The following is a 17,463-nucleotide window of genomic DNA, read 5'->3' as shown; positions in this document are numbered from 1 at the left end:
TAAGCCTCTGTAGCAGCATGTCACAGCTGGGTGGGGGGAGGGAGAATGGAGTTTTTTTTTTTTCTCATTTACTACCTGGAGGCTTTTGAAGTGTCATAACCAGCTATTCTCACACACTCTCTTCTATTCCTCTCTTTAACTTGTTCTCTCTAGCATCTTCTTTTCTTTGTCCCTCCCTTCTCTTGCTGCAATACCCCCTTTGTTAAGTGCTGCATTTAATCCTCATCATTCTGACTCATAAGGCCTGTATTTATTATATATTTGAAAAGACGGTTCTGACAGGCTGACAGGCTGAGGGCAAACAGCAGTCACGGAACCGTCCGGAAACAGAAACAAGCTGGGTTATTAACCTCCAGTGGGCGCGACAGGAGGAAGCCGAGAGAGAATTTGATTAGAAAGAAAAAAAGAACAAAAACAGGGAAACCGTTTTGGTGGGAATGCGTGTGTGCCAATATGTGCTTTCTCATTTCACTGCCGCGCTTCTAAAAGTCCCACCCAACGCATGTGCGTACATACATTACACATGTACACACACACACACACACACACACACACATTTGAAGAGCCTGCTCTGTCGGCAGTTCTTTTCCATTTTTCTTATCCAACTCGTGCATTGCTCTAATGTGCAAGAGAAACTCCCTTCATTAACCCCCTCCCCCCCACACCATTAAATCCACAAGTTCGATGTTAAACCCCTTCCCAGTATCTAGCCTAACAGTCGCCATTCCTCTTGAGATCTTCGGCACCCATTCCATTCTTGTTCCCAGTGGACCTCCCTCTCTGTCTTCTCACCCAACACTGTAAGTAATGGGCTGGTTTTGACCCTCCATGCCTCATTGTGTAAGATTTCAGCTTCTGACCTTAAAAAATGAAAGCAAATCGATAGGGCGGGACACATGAATTCCAAAGCCCAGGACGCAAGCCAAGGCTGGAGGCCAGGGAGGAGGAGGAGGAGGATGAGGAGGAGGAGGAGGAGGAGGGCTGTATGTATTACTGAAGGGCTAAAACCAAAGAAGAAAGAAAGAAAGAGGCTTTCAATTAACCTTCAGCACTGACAGCAACTCTGTGGAGCTCCTCCTGTCACAAATTTACCACCAATTTGTGCTGGTGAATTTCTTTGTGTCGCACAGTTATGTAAAGTGCTTTGTACGTTTAATGTTAGCTACAGTGGACTAGGGGAAAATAAAACCAAGAGGCGAAGGAAGGGGGTGGGGGGGGCGTAAGGTGAAAGCCTCAAAGTCGAGGCTGGAACTGCAGCTGCGCACATTCCAGTGACTTTGAGTGGGAGAAAATAACTCCCATGGAGCACTGGAGAGATTAAGATTCTTCTATTCTACTGCCACTGCAGCACAACGTGAGTGACCGGAAACGAGTCGGGATCATAGCCCCTGCAAGGCTACCAGAGCAGTGTGGGGCCCAATCGGCTTGGGGGGGGGGGGGGACAATTTGGACAATTTAAGTTACATTCACTGACAAACATGGCAATTTTAGACTTGAACTTTACACTTGTGGGATCGAAGTTAAGACCATATTGGATATTATGAAGAAAAGACTGCACTCGAGGTTTGAAAATTAATCTGAAGTTTCCCCAGAGGATTAAAAGCAGCTCTGGCAATACAATTATTTTCATTGCCTATTAATCTGATGATTGTTTTCTCGATCAGTTGATGAGTTGTTTGGTCTATAAAATGTCAGAAAAGTGTAAAAAATGTCAATCAGTATTTCCCAAAGCCCAATATTTACGTCCTCTGATGTCTTGTTTTATCCACAACTGTAAATATATTCAGTTTACTGTCGACACCAGAGGAGTAAAGAAACAAGGACATATTCACATTTTAAGCAGCTGGAATCAGTGAATTTAAAATTACGGATGAATTAAAATATCAAAATAGTGGGTGATTCATTTACCAGTAGGCAACCAATTGATTAATCGTTGCAGCTCTACTGGGGAAGGTGTCCTGTACATGGCCTCTTCATAGGTGTGTCTGTGTCATCACGTGATGATATGTGTGTGTGTGTGTGTGTGTGCGTCCAGCACAGCGAGTGGCTGCCCATCAGTTCCACTTAGCTCAGCGTGGTAATTGGCCGTCCATTGATGGACTTGGCTCCCTCTTCACGCTCCAGGGACCCCGGCTCTTTGTTTGAGGAGCGGGAGGCAACACGCTGGCACGGCGCACACGCTTAAAATAGCGCATCAAATCAGCCATGCTTCGGCAGCCTCTGCTAACGTGTGGGGCGGATTGGAGGACTAATGGTGTGTGTGTGTGTGTGCGTGTGCGTGTGTGTGTGTGTGTGTGTGTGTGCAGCAGGGTATGGGGTCCTTATGTTCTCTCTGGGGAGGATAAGAGGTTAAGATGGTTAACTGGAGCCGGTGGTGGTATTTAGTCATGTCCCCTTCGCTCCCTCACAATCTTTTTTTCTTTTCTCCGTTTCATCCATCACTCACTTACTTTATTGCAGCGTGCATCGTCTCTCGCTCACTCTCTTCTACTGTAGTGTTCCTCTCTCTCTCCTTTTCCGCTCATGCCCACAGGGCCCTGCTTCTCTCTTCCTGTCACTATGTGCAGTGTCCCTGCAATAGAGATATATAAATGGGCTGTGAGCAGGGGGCCCTGACTCCTCCACCATAAATCTACACTAACAGCACAACAGGCACATGAGGAGAGCAGGCGGGGGGGAGAAAGGGAGGGAACCACATAGCTCAAACATTTTGAACACGTTCTGGAAGAAAGACGATGGATAGCACACCCTTGGAGGTGCAAATTGTTTTACAGCTGGTTTTGAGGGGATGACTGGAAAGCAGGAAGTTGCCTTCCTTTAAAATCGTTGTGAGCTGCTGGAAGCTCTATGAACTGTCATTTCAGCACGTCGCCTTGGTGAAATGTTTACTTAAAATAAAAAAGAAATGTTTGCACTCTTGACTCCGGTCTCATATTGTGTCACTGACTAAGAATTCCTGGTGCAATTCATTGCAATGTACCACCCAAAGGTCGGTGACAAGTAAAGTGAAAGTATTCAGCGCAGAATGTAGACTATTTTGTCAACGAGCGGAGCTTTTTTCCCCGGCAATGTATTCTTCATATTCAAGGCTGAGGTTAGATTTTAGTTTTCTTTAAATTCTACTCATTAGTTTGTGCAATTGGGTGGACTGTTTCCATGTCTTGGTGACTCTGATCCCACAGTTGACAATGAAGTGATGGTTCCTGCTGTTTCTTCAAAAATATACATTTTGTTCACACTTTCTTCCGCTCTCTTCGATATTTCATTTATTTTTCTCACCTCACCTGGCGTGTCTTTATAAATGAAACCTATATTTATTAGCTGTTGGTGTGAAATCTTTCCTCTCTTTTTTCCCCCCCAGCAGTCCTATGCTCCACCCCCTCATCCCATGGCTCCTCCCAGCCCAAGCACCAACAGCTGCAGCCAGGGAGGGGCGGAGCAGCTGAGTAAGACCAACCTGTATATCCGAGGCCTGCCACCTGGGACCACCGACCAGGACCTCATCAAACTCTGCCAACCGTGAGTACAGTTGAATACAGAAGAACCCTGTTGCACTTGTCGATGCCTCTGTGGGGTGTAATTGGCCGTGATGTGCTTCTCATGCCTGCATGCATTTAGGAATACACGGTGTACAGTATGCCTCCATATCTATTCCTCCAGCTCCCGTCTCATAATACAGCTTACATTAATGTCATGCACTTAGTTTATAGTTTATTTCATGTCGAAACTTTGTGTTTCCATAGTAATATTTCCATATAGTCCATGTAAATGTAGACATTTTTCTTTTAGGAACAAATTATTTCTGAATTTTTCTTCCGTTAAAAAGTTAATGTTGTATATAATCATTATGATTACATAAATTATGTGTATACATGTGTGTGTATATATATATTAGAGGTACTAATTACAATTGCCTTCTTTAAAAGCATTTAAAAGCAAACAATTTTAAAATGATAGAGGTGTTTCCCATCGACGAAAAACGTTTCCCACAGTCCAAATCATTTTCAGTAACTAACTGAATAAATAGCTGACAGACCGGAGATGTTTTCTGTCAAAGATGTTGAACTAGGGCACAATGGAAAACCAATTTGCGTTTTACAGTGGCATGAGGCTTACCGCCAAGTCAAGTGTCAATCAAAGCCGGTGCACCTGGCCACCAGTCGTCGTCAGCTCGCCCAAAACTGGCTCATTTTGTGATGTATTTCTAATAAAACCCTGTGAAATATTGAAGGTAAACAACAGGCTGCTACCTACTTAAAACCCGCAGTTTTCATGTGGGTAGACGAGCATTGCTATCTGGACACAAATTACATATTAAAGCTCTCAAATGCCAAACTGATCAAACCAAAGAGTTCACCTCTGGAAGAAAATTACAGGCATGAAAAGAGGCCCATGTACCATACTTTCCACACCCCATTAAACTGATACCGATTGAGTGTGTTTTAGGGACACACACAAAGGTACTCATAAAGCTCTGCCAAATGTTCTTGATAGAGATAACACACACACACACACCTGCCTGCACACAGCTCAATAAGGCCTAATACAGCTTAGATTGGACCACCTCCCTCAGGAATCACAGACCAAGACCTCATCAGGCTGTAACACACAGTCACAGGGGCTTACTTTCTCCCTGTGCCTCACACACACACACACACACACACACACACACACACACACACACACACACACTTACGCACGTGGACGCACAGAGACACACACAAGCAGCTTTGTTCGGCTCCATTAGGCCGTTTCGCTTCTCAAATGGTGAAAGGGGGGCAGGTCAAGATCATTAATGGAGACATGGCCAGTAGATTGTGAAATGAGCGAGTCTGTCTGGTTGCGTAACCTTTTCTTGGCCATATTTCCAGAAATGTCCTGGTCAAACGCGGCCAATTATTCAATGATCCTTTGGAGACGGGAACATGCTGTCCGGCGTATTTGGTAATGCTCCTGGTAGCCGTGTCATAAGTCATGCATTTACTCTTGATACTGACCCATCAAAATTCCATTAGCCGGAGAGGCAACCCGATAAGATTCGGAAAAGCACTCAACATTTTGACATTGCATATCTCTCGCTTAGCTCTCGCATTCACCCAGTTGTTCAGAGTTGGACAGTTTCAATTTCATTTCTAATTCCATATGATCTTGAATATTTTGAGCGTTACTATTTGCAAGGGCAAACCATGTCGGAGCTTATGTAAAATACCCCGGTAGTGTGCATGTTTGCGACTGTAGATTTGCATTCTAATATGTAGCTATTCTCCTATGTGTTATGGAAAGCCACTGACGTTGTCTGTTTTTCACTTGGATCTGCCTTGCTGCCCTTTAGTGGCTGTCCTCTTGTTCAACTGTTTCCACGGCTCCCCTCTCTCTCTCTCTCTCTCTCTCTCTCTCTCTCTCTATTCTTCTATCTCCTGTCTTTCCCTCAGTGTGTATCGCCTGCCTAAGAGCCCCCAAGGTTGCCCGAGGTGCTGTGCCAGTGAAAATCCAATGCCACTGAAACTTTAATTAGCCCGACTGTGTTTCAGTGGCAGGCGGGTGGCAGCATTCCAGAAAAGGTCATGCGACTGTTCTGCAGTCTGCGGCACCCTGGGTCCCCCTCAGGTTTTGCCCCAGATGCCCAGTCCTCCTCCGGCACCCAGCGCCTCCCCTTCCTGTCCCTGGATGGGGCTGTGGGGCCTGGTTTTGTTGTGTAAACTCATTGAAAAGCAGCTCTCGCTGCCCTGGTTCAGGACTATCTCAAAAGCAAACATGCTGCCGCCAAGCTGACGAATTCTTGACAACGGGCCATATCGTAGCTGCTTATTGGACGCTGTTGCACACCGCCTGAGAGGTGCCAACAAAATAAATGCCGTTGACTGTGGTTCTAACCCTGTCCTTGTGAACTCGAATATTTCATGGCCAAAATCCTGTCACATTCTCGCTAACCCTCATCAAGGCCTCCCAACTTCCGAAAGTTCATGGATCGCACTTCAAATACAGAAACCTCAAAGTTTTAATCTCTACATTAAAACAAATTATAACATATTACGTCAAATCTGTTTGTTAATCATCTACTCATTTTGCTCAGTGTTGTTTGTAAATTATTTCATCAATGAGTAATTTACTCATTGCTGATGACAGATATCTACCATTGACGACACTAGACTGGAACATTGCTGAAACAATTAGGTGATGCTGACCTGATGTCACATCATTGTTAACGCAGACTGGTCCAGCTGGCTTCCGTCCCCAGCCTTACACACCCTGGTAACCAAGGCTTTCATTGCAGACACAAACATGACATTCACAATAACTGAAAATGCGATCATTTGAGTGACCAAGGCCAAGATTTCTTTGCGACCAGCCACCCTGAGGTGACAAAGTAAAGACCGAAGAACCCCAAAGTTCTCACAGCAGTTGGAGTTGCACGGCGAGAGCTGTTGAACGAGTGATTAAATGGATTTGGGTTGGGGCTTAATCTCTGTTTTATTCAGCTGGCTGGATGTTGAGTTCCTCGGCACCCGTCCGCCTGATATATGGGTGTGGAGGAGAGGCCAAAGGAGTGTAGTGGGGATTTGTTGGCTAAACACCCATATAGTGAGAGGCCTTCCCACTTGTCTGGCTGGCTGTATGAGTGGATGGATGGATAGAGCAGCCGGTACTGTGAGAAATATTTTTTGGCTGGACTAGCCAGGTTGAGGCACTGGGCCAACCCTAAGCCCTACAGCAACCCTATCCAACCCGAAGATCAGGGCAGCAAGCACAGCCAACAGAGCCCCCAAAACACTGTAGGGCAAAGCAGACTTTATAACCTGATTCACCGGGCAGCTACCAAGCAGCACCCACATTTTTCTTGTTTGCAATCCACCACCCAAGAGCAGCATAGAGAGGATGGAAGCAGGTTGTTGGATGAAAGGTTGAACGGAAGATGGAGAGGGATTTCTTCTTTTCTTTTTTTTATGAGGGCCCACACCTGGAATAACAGGGACAAAGCAGTTCACTTTTTCTCTGCCAGCAGCCGAATCCATAACTCAAACTGCCACGCAAGCAAAGGACCTTTGAGGTCCCTAGACCCTCAACTCCTCGCTCCTCCTCCTCCTCCTCTTCTACCTCTCCAGCCCTACCTCATTATTATGCTGCTTCCTCCCTTCCCCTCCTTCTGGTTCTCCTCACCCAATATCAGTCACGGCCGAGCCACAGCTGCGCCCCTCAATCGCACTGGCTTTCTCGCTTCCATGCCACGGTCTGATCAAACGAACAGAGTGAGCCAAATCAAGAGCTAATCACCGCCAATTGTCCAAATAACCTTTCCCGTGTGTGCTGGGGGAATGGTGGAGGGGAGAGAAGAGGAGAGGAGGGAGCCATAAGGTATGCTAAGTAGAGGCGTTGAGGGGAAGAGAAGGGAGGGGTGACCCTGGGACCACCTGTTTTTATGGAGCAGAAGCCCGGCCACTCAGCAGCGCCACATTATCCCTAATGACTCTCCGAGGTCCAGCGTTGACATTAGCTGCCTAGCTATCAGAGACGGCATTTCCCATGGCTCGGTTTCAAAAAGCTGACAGGGGGAAGCAGAATTATGAGGAAAAACTCTCCAGTCCATTATCAAAGCCCCTATCGTCACCCCTTCCTACATTGACAAGTATTATCTGCCCATTGTATATAGCACACAACAATGTCTTGGATTTCCATATATATGTCGTCTGATTTAGTAAAAAGAAGCGTAAAAAAAAGAGCCAAGATAAAAAATATGTAATGATCCTCAGACTAACACTGCTGTATGGTTTTGACAAGTTTATTTTTCTCTTACTGTAAAATGTTACGCTGAGTTCATATTTTTGTCACAGCTCATCAAAGAGCAGCCCAACACTGCCCTAAAACTCAAGTATTACTGACCTCCACTGGTTTAACTGGGTTTTAACTTCACCTTTCTGCAGGGACGCAGTGTGTGGGGTCACACCTCAGACCACAGGCAATAAAACGCTGCCTTTCAGCATGGCGTGAAGTTGCTCTTCAATAACCAAAGTTGAGACATCCATATCAAAAATGTTTATAAATGGATATATTTATATCAGCATTATCAGATTTGTGCATCATTTCAATTGATGTCGGTCTCAAAAAACCTTTATTGATGGAGTACTAATCCGAACAGTGCGTTGCCTTTTCCCCCCACTATGAATCGTATATATTTATTTTTTGCTTGACACTGCTGCTTAACACTGCTCCCCACCATCCGCTCCCTGCCAACCCGAACACACCCGACTATCTACCATGTTGTGGAGTTGTGCGTCACCCCATGCATGAAGAGATAGCGGTGTTTAACCTCTGAAACGTAGCGAGGTAGCCACAGGAATGCCCAAACTAAACTACTCCTACAGCTCCAGCTTCATGCTGAGTGGAAGCATCTGCTGTTCCTGGAACTCTCCATGCCCACTCTTTCTATGTGTGAACGCCTTTCTCGCTCTCTCACTGCCCCCCCCTTCCTGTTTCACTCTCGTCCTCTCTGCTTTATTTTTTTTCCCTCTCTCCGTGTTCTCTTCTGTTGCGCTCTCCCTCCTTGTTCCCTCCCTCTCTCTCATCTGCTCCCTCACATCTCTTCATTATGTTAATCTCTCCACTTCTCTGCTACAGCTGACTTAAATGTAACGCCTTATTCCTCCCCAAACATCGATTTCAGAGCAAGGGCGAGCGGAGAAGCTGATTTGGCCTGAGGCTAGTTTTTTTAATTATTTATCCCCCCATTACTGTATACATGACATGTAGAGAGTTTGCCTATTTAGAGGCTGTAAAGAACCTTCTCTTCCACTTTTGCATTGAAACTGACTGTTAACAGTTTATGCTTAATCTTTTTGTTTTTTTTCCTATTTAGTATGACCAAATAGCAGCAAACACACAGACAGTCCTTTAAAAACAGTCAAGTTCTCCGTACTCTTGTGTCGATTTTCCTCCAGAAACTAATACCAACAACTATGACAACCAGTAGCCGAACATCAGAGGACAGTTTTTAAGTCCCAACAGAGGCGACAGCCGAGTCCCCAATACAACAAGACTGATTGACAATAGGACACAACCTGAGATCTATGGACTCTCTGACTGAAACGCTCCTTCCTCCCCTCCTCCCCATTCACCACTACTAACTTTCCCTTTCATTCGAAGCAGTAGCCTGAAAGCAGAAGCAGCACCAGCACAGATGAGATGTGTTCATTTGTGCGTGTCAGACTGCAGAGCGCGGCATGAGGGTTTGACAAGTTGGACACTTCCAAACAAACCGGGGCTATTCTGCAAGGCTGCCTCTGAAGAAAACTAGTGTGTGTGTGGGTGTGTGCGTGCGTGGGTGTGCGTGTGTGTGTGCGTGTGTGTGTTTGTGTGTGTGTGTGTGTGAGAAAGAGACTGTAACTAGCTACGCTCAGAACAACAGGCTAATGCTTCCCGCCGTCACTTAGAGTGTGTCTTTTCTCGGTTAACACACACACTCCCAGTGTGTGGCTCCCTCTCCCAGTCTGACGGCATCGTGTCTCTGTGGTGAACTCTCCTGCCTCACCTGTCTCATGGTATCCTATAAAATATTTGCCTGAGCTTACAAAAGAGAATAACATTACTCATCTTTAAAATATTTCACGTATAAAAGTTATAATTTTAAATAAAAACATCGAGAAATACTTAGAATAAATGAACAAAGAAACAACAAGAATAAAGAAGAACAAACATTTAACATTTTATGTACCGGTATTTGACAAATTAAGGGATTAAGGGATGTGTCTGTGCGTGATGTGGTAAAAGGAGTGTTTCTGCCTATGGTAAATACAGCATGAACAATTAGTCCCTATATTTATATTTTGCTCAAGTTATTTTTAGTTGATTTCCATAAATCCCCATGGGATGTTTCTGCCTTGAATATTTCCCTAAATTCTGCAACCCTAGGCTTGCCGTCACTGAAAGGTTACCAGGCAACTAGTGTAAACCCCAGGAAGTCTCTGCTCTCAACCAAAGACACACAACCTCCCCAAGAAACTGCATCATGTCAGTTTAGTTTCTGTATTTTAAATGAAAAAGGTTTTTTGTCAGCACTTCATGGTGATCCATATCCATATCTAATCAAACCCAGTTTAAAGTTGTTTATCTCCAAAGGTGGCTGTCTTTCATGCTTGCAGACAAATAGTGAGTTTCAGTAGATGTGCTGGCATTTCATCACAGTGCTGTATTGGAAAACAAGCTCGACCCTTTGAGAAAAATCAAAGTTCTCTTTTGTTTGTGGCTCTGCTGGCTTTCTACCAGCGTTCCAGCACTGGTGTGTTATTTTGAACTGTGTTCACACTTTTGTTGATGATTCACTACTGTGAAGACTGGAGTTGAATGTGTTGTCTTTTCCTTCTCTTTCGTTCTCTCCGAACAAAAAAGATTCACCAAAGGGTTTGTACTGCTAATTTTTCATACTTTTTGAATTTTTTGGGGGTACTTTTGTGTGCTTAAATCCAATACATTCTGTATAATGTGGCAAAGCATGGTACAGTAATTCAATTGATCTAGTAACATTTTGAGTTTTGTATTGATTTGATAATAAAAAAAGAACATGTTTTTGGTTATTCATGAGAAAGTTACACAGCAAGGCATAAACGGAATACATCTAAAGGAATACAAATAGCCCAAATTTAGCAGATTGATCCAGTTTCTTTTACAGAAACTAAATTGTGGGAACACTTTACCTGATGGAGGCTATCTGAATTCTTTTATTGAAAATTCCATAAGGCAAAGGTAAATTGTTTTTAAATGTAACTCTCCAACAGTGAATTCTGAACACATGCTAAAACCTTTAAATCACCTTCCTCTCCTTTATAAATTACCTGTCTGGAGGCCGGTGGCCATGATGCTGCTTGCAGCTATAATCTGTTCCTATTATGGAGGGAGGTGGGAAAGTTTGAATGGTTCTAATCAACTTGTCATCCATTTCACCATTGCCAAGTAAAATGAATGTTCATGAAAAGAAATCACATCAGCAGGGAAATAAGGAAATATTTAAATCTGAATAGTTGATGACAACTAGGGTTGCAAAGGGGCGGAAAGTTTCCGGTAAATTTCCGGAAAGTTTCCACGGGAACTTTGGCTCGGGAATTTTGGAAATTTTGAAGAAAAAAAAAATGTGCCTACGTTTTTTTGCAAAAGCATACAACAGGGAACTTAAATGTAGTTGAGAACAAGACTATGCACGCCTAGCTCAGCTGGACCCTGAATGCAGCTGGTTGGGAATATTGTCTGCCAGAAAAATAAAGGTAAACAGAAAACGTTTTGTTGTTGTTGAACATCTTTGTCATCAGTGTTGTCTGAACGTTCCTGCCCTATGCCTGGCAAGTGTGAGAGCGCCGAGTTGCGTAGAGGCCAAGAGTGGTATTGCAGACAGATAGAGATTTCAATTATAGCTCCCAACATATTGAAAAAAATAACTGAACTAGTTCATTTTTTGGAGCTGTGAACTTAGTTCAACATTTTGAACTATGAACTGAACTAGTTCATGTAGAAAGTGAACTTTCCCAACACTGTTTGTCATTACCTAGCGTATTGATTACTTGGTAAACTGAGGCCATGTTCATTTTAATACCAAGTTTATTTGTATACAGTAGACTAACTTTCTACAGCAGTGAGGAGGACGTTGATGAGGTCCAGGAAGAAAGCATTTAGATTCAGGGAAAAAAATGTGGGTTGGGGGGTGGTGATCATAGGGAATACACCTTTTTTTATTCAACGTTCATGTTTTTGTTGTTCGATGAAAGAATAAAGTTCTACTCACAAAATGTCAAAAATGTCATTTTTAAAAGTTGTATTATAAATGTATGCATGCATGCTTATGACAAGGTAAATACAGTTAAATTACCCCAACATTTTCAGTTTATTCCTGTTAATTCCCGTTAATTCCCGTGGAAAGTTTCCAACTTTGAATATTCCCGGAATTTTGCAACCCTGATGACAACTAATGACCAGAGAGAGAGACCACAGCCAACTTCAACAGACGGGTGCGATGACACACCGGCCAGTACTGCAGCCACTCGAATCAGTTTGAAATAAATGCACTTCAAGCTGCATGACTGTGTTGTTTTAGTCGACCAGACTGTATATACGATGCCCAAATATACCAGATGTTCTGCAGTGTTTTTTGTTTTTTTAACGCTGTGAATGTAGCATTTGTATAAGAAGAGGAAATAAGAGAAGAAACAACCTTTCTGTTCCAAGATGCTTCCTATATTTAGAGACGAAGTAAACATTTTCCAACAAAAGACCGGGGAACCCCAGCACCTAAAAACCTGGTGAAATTCTGCCAAGAAAAGGAATTATCCAATTTGTTAAAGCTTTTTGATTTATTGCTGCTCATGCTTGCCAAGACAATGTTTTGATATTTACACTCATTTATACTTTTATAGACCCCTTTAGAGTTTTTAAGCAATGGTGACGGACGTAAGTGTGCGCACGCAGTCTGGCAACGGAAGTACGGCAATCGCTTCTCAAGCCACGCAAGGCCATTAATCAGGAAAGATGCAACCTAAACAAATTGACTTTCCAGATCTGTGTGCTGTTAGTGAGTGGGTAGAATACATTAGCAGGTGGCCCAATATTTAGTGGCCAGATTACAGAGGCCCCTGGTGTTCGGTGTGTTTTCGTTCCCTTCAATCAGGCTCTTTACATCTACACAAGGAGCGGGTCCTCTTCGCCGGCTCCGCCATGTTGCACCGCCATGTTTCTACAAACCAGACGCTGGCTCTAGCGGAAGCCTTTCGCATTTTTACATTTGCCACTTTTGAGAAAGGGAGTAGTGAGCGGAAAGGTATTCAGTGGGTTGCAATCTGTAACCTTACCACTAGATGCCACTAAATTCTACACACTGCGTCTTTAACCTCATTGAACATTCATACAGAATTTCAAAAGCGCGGAGTGCTTGAGGCGCAGAGTCGTTAACGCATTCACTCGGTGAACGAAAACCTGTTGCTGCGTCTGAAGTCTGTAGAACTAACGGGTCTTTAATTTCGTGCTTAACCAAAAATATTGAACTTTTCCAGAAGTATTGTGCTTAAGTGCGCGGTCGACTTTGGACTCAGATGGACTTGCTGAGATGTGTCGTAGTCTCCATGCAGTTCCATGCTGGGATGAAGATAAAGGCCATTCCCACCAACCTGTCAGGTCAGAGGCTCAGAGGTCATGAGAAGAACTCACTGATATCAACTCTGAGCTGGTGGACTGAACAGCTGCTCTGCTCCCTGCCAGGTGTCCATGAGGACAGTTATGCCCTCCTCTGCTCAGTCCACCACTGTGTCTCTCTGTCATCGTATTCATCTTCCTCCTTCTGTGTCTTTTGTCTTTTTCCCCCGTTTCTTCGTACATTCTTATTCAAGACACCAGAGAAATGTTTCTCATCTACGAATGCCCGGTATGCGACGCCGCTCTTTCAGCATTTCGACCTTCCGACGGAGAGCTTCAGTTTCAAAATGTAGAAAGTTGTAAATCAACAATTGAAAATACATGCAGTAAAGTCATTTTGAGTTTTTTTTTGTTTGTCTCTGCCCTCAGTTCATCGTGTCTCAAGCTCTGACGGTGCAAATCATGCCCCAGGAAGACTAGCTGGTTGCTATGGCACCGACTAATGGGCCCCCTTAATGAAATCAAATTAAAAAAACAACATCTAAAAACATATATTTGAGGCTTACGGTCAGCTGCAGCAATACACATTTCCAATAGTCGCATAGCAACTGCAACAGCGTTTCACAAAAACATCTGCTTAATATTTCTATCATAAAGAAGCCTGGAGGACAGGGGGCTGACCTCTGTTTGAGCCACAGCGCTGTGGGACACGTTAGCCAGGTGAAGACGGGACAACTTCCAAGGTTACACGCTGCCTGTATAAAGCAAGATGGTTCCTACTGGTTCTCGGTGACGAGGCATGCACACGAATACTGCATGTATGTTTAGTGCCAATGCATACATTACATCGTACGCTTCCTCTCTCTTTCTTCTTCTTACTCACTCGATTGGGTGAGTCTTTGTATGTGCTGTCTGTCTTTTTATCTGTCATCCTCTTTATATTTTGATCTCTGTTTCATCCTGTTTCTCCTCATTTTTTATTTTGTTTAATCTTATGATATAAAAGTATAAAGAAGTCATGTTTCTATTCCATCTTGTTCTCCTCTGCTCCATCCTCTCTATGCGTCTGCCACAGTGACACCTGTCTCTTGCATGAGCATCAAAGAGAAAATGATAAAGCACATTCTATGAAATCGAAGGTTGTCGCAGAGTGTTACCAGAATATGTGGAATGCTCACTATATGTGCAAATACTTAAATAAGCTAAAATCAAGAAAACACAATCTATAATATGTCAAAGAGAGGGACATAAGTAGGACACAAGCATTTTGTGATACAGTTGATGACTTTACTGGAACTCATATAAAACACAGTTTTGTCTGCTGGAATTGGGGTAAAGGTCGTCACTACACTACACAAGTGTAACCATTACTTATTCAATAAGACAATGTTCTTCTCACATATGTGAAACCTCTGGATAATATTTGCTGCACGGAGCAGATAGTAAATCTGGATGGTGGGTGTCTGCTGCACCTGCTCCTCTGGGTAGACCCCTTAGTGCAGCACCCTCTTCTCTTCTTTTGTTTTAGCTACACTTTCTACATTCTGCTAATTATTCTGCGTAAAGGCCTACAAGAGGTGATGATTTGAAGTTATTGTTCTCCACAATGTGTCTTTTGCACCTGCCTCACTCTCCCTGCACAGCTGCTCCAGAGGTGCCGGGTTTTCAGCCTTTTATACAATTCATTCTCACAGCTGAACACAGTAAAGCCTAACCCTCAAAGGGTGGTAACTCAAATGATCTATATATATATAGTATATATATATATACACTATATTCAAGTCTCCATCTGCAGGCACAGATGGACAGTCACATGCAGGTACGGCACATTTGCACACAAGCGTATATACAAAGACCTTCGGAGAGCACAGATGGTCTTAGATCCTGGTTCAGGTTTCATGGACCTACTGTTCGAGGCTTTGCTTCATAGTTTAATGACACGCAAACCTTTTGGAGAGTTTGTCCAAAGGCTGAGAGCAAGGTGTCAACACAACACTTGGGTGGTCCATCTATCCTTTCCAGTGCTATGCTTCCCTGTGTACCAACAACACCACAGTGCTGTGGTTCTCTCTCTCTCTCTCTCTCTCTCTCTCTCTCTCTGCCCACATACAGCAAAGAGACACTTCACTTTCTCAGCTCTGATGACAGATTTGAAATACGCTGGATCGTTTCATCCAGCTCAAAAGTGAGAGAAAAGCGCTGGGATGTCACTCGCATGCATGCAGCTGCCCTCTTACTTTTTTTAAATTTTTTAAACGCGGCTGAGCTTCCGGCTCAGCTTCAGTTTTATCGCATCTCGCTGCCCAGACAGCTGTCAAACGAATGACATGTTTTACATCCACCGCAATTTGTACATTTTCATTGGCCTAAAATAGCTCATAAAGCCTCTTTTTTTTTTTTTACAGGCGGTTTCATTTCTGCCGTCTTCTTTTCTTGGGGTTGATCCGATGTTGCATCAGAATGATTGCCATGGGATTCCTATTAGGAGGGCGGAGGAAGAGAGTGACAAAAAGAGGAAGGACACAGAGCAGGAAGGAGAAATGGAGAGGATGGTAAAGAGGCCTTCAGAAAGAGAGAGAGAGAGAGGATGAGATTTGTGAGGAGGAGGGAGGGCCGAGGGCCAGCGGAGTCAGAGATAAGAGGCTGCGAGAGTGATTGAAATAGGATTAGTGGAGACAGGCTCTGCATCCGTGGCCACAGCATCACAGTGTTAAACCTGTGCTTCACAGGGACTGCCTCTGTCACATCAAAGCCTTCCCAGGCCGGTCTGGCAGAGAGGCGAAGGAGCCACCGGAAGGGTCGTCCACAGCCACACACACACACACACACACACACACACACACACACACACATAGACACACGCGCGCTACATACATGAACAGGCTGATCACATTCTCCATCCGTCTCCAGTATGCCTCCATTATATGGAGCTGGCTCCTTCCACCTAGCTTTTTCATCTCGCTGCAGTGTCTTTGCAGTGTGCATTTGGACTGCAGAAAGGATGCATTGATGAGCCATCTTTAACATTTAATGAGGCAAGCAGTGATGAGTTGGCATTGGAAAGCTACTGTCTCTCTGCTTCCCTAGAGTCCAAACAAAGTTTTAATGAGAACTTTCCCCCAATTTTGTGCCAAAAGCACTGAGCTTTTTAACTGCTTCCCAGACTGAAAGCCTACACCATTTGTTCACTTCTGTTCTAAAGCAGGTGCACACCTGTGTGCAATTAGACATATACTAATATAGGGACAAACATGCTCGCTGGCTCAATGGCTTACATGTAGAGCTGGTAAATAAATCATTATGATCAATATAAATATCGTGATATAAGTTCTGTGGTGTAGTTATCACATCAACATACATCGACATTGAAGCGCGTCTCCTCCAAGCATTTAAGACTATGAATGTGACAAGAACTAATACTACGGCACCAAGGCGATGTCATAATTCTGAGAACATGATGATACACGTCTACAGTACCGCAGGTACGATAGGTACCTACTAGCTGTTTGTCGTCCACCGTCTAATGTCAACAACAAATCTCTGTTGAAATCGACACGAGAGCTAGTTAGCGTCAGCTGTTCGCAGCCGTAGGGCAGCATCCTACCAGTTTGACTAAATAACGTTCCATTCAGTAAACATTGGGGAGTATTGGGTTAAAGGTGACTTGTAATATCATCATGATGTGTTCAAATGTGATCTTGTAAAATATATGTTTTGCTAGAAACTTGAGGCGGTTCATCTGGGATTAACGATAAATTCACAAAAAAAGACAAGTACTGGGTTCTGGAATCGTGACATCCCTGTTGAAGACTACATTTTATGATTAACTTGTATGATCCTATTTAAGTGTTTTGGCTCGGTCATCTTCAAGATTAATACAGTGATAGTTGTTTTAAAACAGTTTGGCTATTGTATCAATGAACAGTTCCTCCTTAACTTAAACTAAATATCCTAGCTTTGATATAATAGACGTCATTGTTGAAAATTCTGCTAAAATCAAGAAAGTAAAATTCAATAGTTTGTTCCTCTACAATCTCTGAAATACTGCAGTTGCTCACCCAGCTCTACATGCTCTCTAATCACACAGCACTCACTGTTCCATGTTCGTCTTGTGCACGTCTCAATGTGATCAAACGTCCCGCGTTAGTCCCGTTCTGTTGCAGTAGATTATGGATCCCTATAGCTAAAATAGCCTGTTTATCTGCTGAAGGGAGACAATCCACTGATTGGTGAGTGCTCTCTCTCTGTGTGTGCACATTTGTGTTTGTGTTTGTGTCTGTGTTAGTGCATTTACGGTGTGTGTGTGTGTGTGTGTGTGTGTGTGTGTGTGTGTGTGTGTGTGTGTGTGTGTGTGTGTGA

General features: G+C 43.7%; 1 protein-coding gene across 2 annotated transcripts in view; it reads left to right on the top strand.

The window, feature by feature from the left end:
• The window catches only part of rbms3 (RNA binding motif, single stranded interacting protein), a 193,813-nt gene that overhangs the window by 49,315 nt on the left and 127,035 nt on the right, over positions 1-17,463 (top strand). For both annotated transcript variants that reach the window (XM_034546041.1, XM_034546042.1), the window contains exon 2: positions 3,362-3,519. In XM_034546041.1, the coding sequence (XP_034401932.1) occupies positions 3,362-3,519 (158 nt within the window). The remainder of the gene's footprint in view (positions 1-3,361; positions 3,520-17,463) is intronic.

Source organism: Cyclopterus lumpus, chromosome 11, assembly GCF_009769545.1.
Source record: "Cyclopterus lumpus isolate fCycLum1 chromosome 11, fCycLum1.pri, whole genome shotgun sequence".
NCBI classification, from domain to species: Eukaryota; Metazoa; Chordata; class Actinopteri; order Perciformes; family Cyclopteridae; genus Cyclopterus; species Cyclopterus lumpus.
Note: the sequence above shows the minus strand (reverse complement) of the source record. Positions and strands in the feature narration are given on the sequence as shown.